At 33.2% G+C, this 3,099-nt stretch overlaps 1 protein-coding gene across 1 annotated transcript; it reads left to right on the top strand.

Moving 5' to 3' along the window:
- The first annotated feature begins 542 nt into the window (after window positions 1–542).
- Window positions 543–2,769, top strand: LOC137396839 (ectin-like). The gene is made up of 5 exons (XM_068083150.1): window positions 543–563; window positions 917–958; window positions 1,326–1,541; window positions 2,224–2,379; window positions 2,640–2,769. Exons 1-5 carry the CDS (start codon window positions 560–562, stop codon window positions 2,654–2,656), a joined length of 435 nt encoding a protein of 144 aa, XP_067939251.1. The 5' UTR covers window positions 543–559; the 3' UTR covers window positions 2,657–2,769.
- The last annotated feature ends 330 nt before the right edge of the window (window positions 2,770–3,099 follow it).

The raw sequence follows: 3,099 nt of genomic DNA, 5'->3' as shown, positions 1-3,099 counted from the left end.
ATATATACATATGTATACCTTTTTGTATCCTTCTCTATCCTTTTTATATCTTGCATGTTTGATCAAGTTGTAAAACTACAAGCTTCAAGAGCTCTCAAAATTAACAGCTTTTCTCCCTAATTAAATATTGGCATAACGTGTCAGATCAACAAATAATTATAAAGAAATTTATAAAGAGTACAATTGTTATTGTTACTATAGTTATTGCGGAAGGGAAATAAATGAGCTTGACTGAAAATTGTTTTTCATATAAACAATAAATTAACTGCCAGTGACCACAAATAAAAGATTATATTTGAATAATTTCACTTACGGATGCCGCTACCGTATCTGTACCTTGATGGTTCATCAACTCCCTTGTCACACCTTCTCCGTTATTTACATCAAATATGAATCTAGCACTAATGTACTTTCTATTCTTGGACTTCCTTGTTTCATTTATTGAAATTGATGAAATGACACGAACCGACAGGTGCTCTTTCTGGTTTACTATAAATACAGCTGTATGGAGAAGTGAGGTCACATTTGGTTTCATCCTCAGATCAGATACTACACCAACATGGGTGAGTAAAGATAAATGCTTTTATCAATAAAACTCGCAACATAAACTTATAAAGCTGAAAAATGGGGTATAATTCATTTCGGTTTTCAAATAATATCTATTGATTAATTTACAAGCCATCACAAACTTTGATTTGGTATGACCTTCTCAAATCTTTACAGGTTAAACCTTTCACATTTCATGCTTTAATATCATTTTAAATACTAGATCTATAAACAGTTAACAAAAATATTTATCACCTTTTAAAACTGTTCGTATTTAGTTTGTTTCATTTTTGTTTGTATGTAGATGAGATAAAATACATAAAGTCTAAAGAACTGTTAGCTTTCCTTACTCTTTTTCTTTTTGTTTTAGACTCCAAGCTGCTGGCTATTCTTCTCCTTGTTGGAGTTGTTGGTAAGTGTATAATTCACTTCAATTTTGGTAAAGATTAACAGCTGTCAGAAGTTGTCATTTTTGTTTAGAATTCCTTTTTTGAATTAAAATTCTTGAAGAAATTAATGGCGATAAGCGCTAAAAACTTATCTTAGCGTTAAAATACATCCATGATGCTTTATCTCATTCTAAGGTAACAAATTAACTTTTGCATGACATGTGTAAAACAGGCGCTTTCAAGGATTAACAGCTGTCAGAAGTTGTCATTCTTGTTTAGAATCAACTTGCTCTTGATAAAAGTTAGTGTTATGTATTGGTATGTATGTTTATGGTTGATGTGACTAGCTATAAATTAAACTTGGTTTAGCATAGTAACTTTCTATTTAAGGAATGGTCAATGCTAGTTACCCACCCCACCACCGTTATGGATACTGGTCACCTTGGTCAAGGTGGGCGCAGTGTAACGTACCGTGTGGAGGTGGTACCCAGAGCAGATCAAGGCACTGCAGATTTGATGGAAACGGTTCTCACGGAAGCTACAGATGCACTGCAGACCAAAGTCCACAGATTCAGAGTAGAGAGTGCAACACTCACTGCTGCCCAGGTGAGCGCATTTATTCATTTTCCATTTAAGTAAAATATAACATAAAATTATTTATGTACGTTTAAGTACTTTGATAGAATTCTAATTTTTGTTTGTTATTGAATTAGTCAACCAATGAGGTTTTAAAGTATTTATATAGGCCTTGAAATAGATGAAGTGCATTTTAACATAACATCTGTTTTAGCTGATATAGGTTGATATATATATATATTTATATATATATATATATATATATATACTTATATAATCTTATATATAGGTTGATATTTTCACCACTTTAAAGAGCAGCTATGGTTCAATTATTTGTCCTGCGGGCATACAATCAGTAGGTCAGTGGTTCGAATCCCAGGAGGATCATTGGTGGTGTTAGGGAGGGCACCCAGTTACAATTACTACTGTACCAAACCCTATGTGGAAATAGTCGCAATATATGTTGTACCAGCATACACCATTTGCATTAGTGGCCCCTAAATGAGAAACGTAGAAAAAAGAAGGTGTTTTTTGACCACTTTAAAAACACAATAGAAATAATAATGTAACATATGATTATCATGGTCATAAAATAAAAATTATAAAAATCTGATTTCTTATTCGTCACAATGTCATTTTATTGACCCTTTAAATCCATCCTATCTTAAAAGTAGATAAGAGACACTTGAAGCTATAGCTGTTTCCATTCTAGTGAATGGTAACTGGTCTGGATGGAGTAGCTGGTCGTATGTCCACGGATCACAGCAGCATAAGTACTACCTTCAAGAACGAACCAGAACATGCACCAACCCTCCACCATCCTGTGGTGGAAGAAACTGCTATGGAGATTCTCGACAGACTAGAAAAAGTAAGTACTTGCTTATACTTGTCAAATTAAATTATTTAATTAAAGTTAATCTAGAGTGATAATGAAAAAGGAAGTTTATGTTAACTGTAAGGCAGAAACATGGAGAACCTTCTGGGTTCAGTTCTACTTAATGGCTGTTTTCTTATATTGCTGTGAAGGTAAACCTGATAGACAACTCCAAAAGCTAGAAGTCAGTAATATAGCACAAGTACTCCTGACTTTCAACATAATCTGACCAGATGTTGTTGTTTTTGTTTTAGCCTATGGACAATACTGAGATTGAACAGGGCGAAGAACCACAAAGTGAAACCTTTATAACCTAAATGAATATTGCTTTTTGTTTACTGTTTTTTAACTCAATAATAATTAAATAAATGCATTTTAAATACCTAGCCAGTTTAGTTGTGATCACACTGAATGGTTATTAATAGCAGTCTGTAGAGCTTGGTGTGCCAAAAACATAGCAAGGGCTGACAACTTCCAAAGATTCAGCCTTCTCTGAAAGTCAGTCTGAAAGAACTGAACCAATTATGCTAGTTTTATGAAAGTCTTGCTATAATGATGTCATCGACCCCTGTGTCTTTGAAATGAATGTATAAAGAGTTGTTTTAGGTGTCTATGTATCTACAAAAAGCTAAGTTGTGATTCGTAGTTTTCAAAAAGTTTATGATAAGATGTCTATTTCAGAATTTTTCATCTCAATTGCATTCTACTTTTTCA

This window comes from Watersipora subatra, chromosome 5 (assembly GCF_963576615.1).
Source record: "Watersipora subatra chromosome 5, tzWatSuba1.1, whole genome shotgun sequence".
Taxonomy (NCBI): domain Eukaryota; kingdom Metazoa; phylum Bryozoa; class Gymnolaemata; order Cheilostomatida; family Watersiporidae; genus Watersipora; species Watersipora subatra.
The sequence above is the reverse complement of the archived record's forward strand: the minus strand, read 5'-3'. Positions and strand labels throughout refer to the sequence as shown.

What these genes read in the sequence shown, in the direction of transcription:
- LOC137396839 (XM_068083150.1), top strand. An exon ending in TCTCCTTGTTGGAGTTGTTG is followed by an intron (nt 959 to 1,325) that starts GTAAGTGTATAA and finishes TTTCTATTTAAG; the next exon opens with GAATGGTCAATGCTAGTTAC. An exon ending in CAACACTCACTGCTGCCCAG is followed by an intron (nt 1,542 to 2,223) that starts GTGAGCGCATTT and finishes TTTCCATTCTAG; the next exon opens with TGAATGGTAACTGGTCTGGA.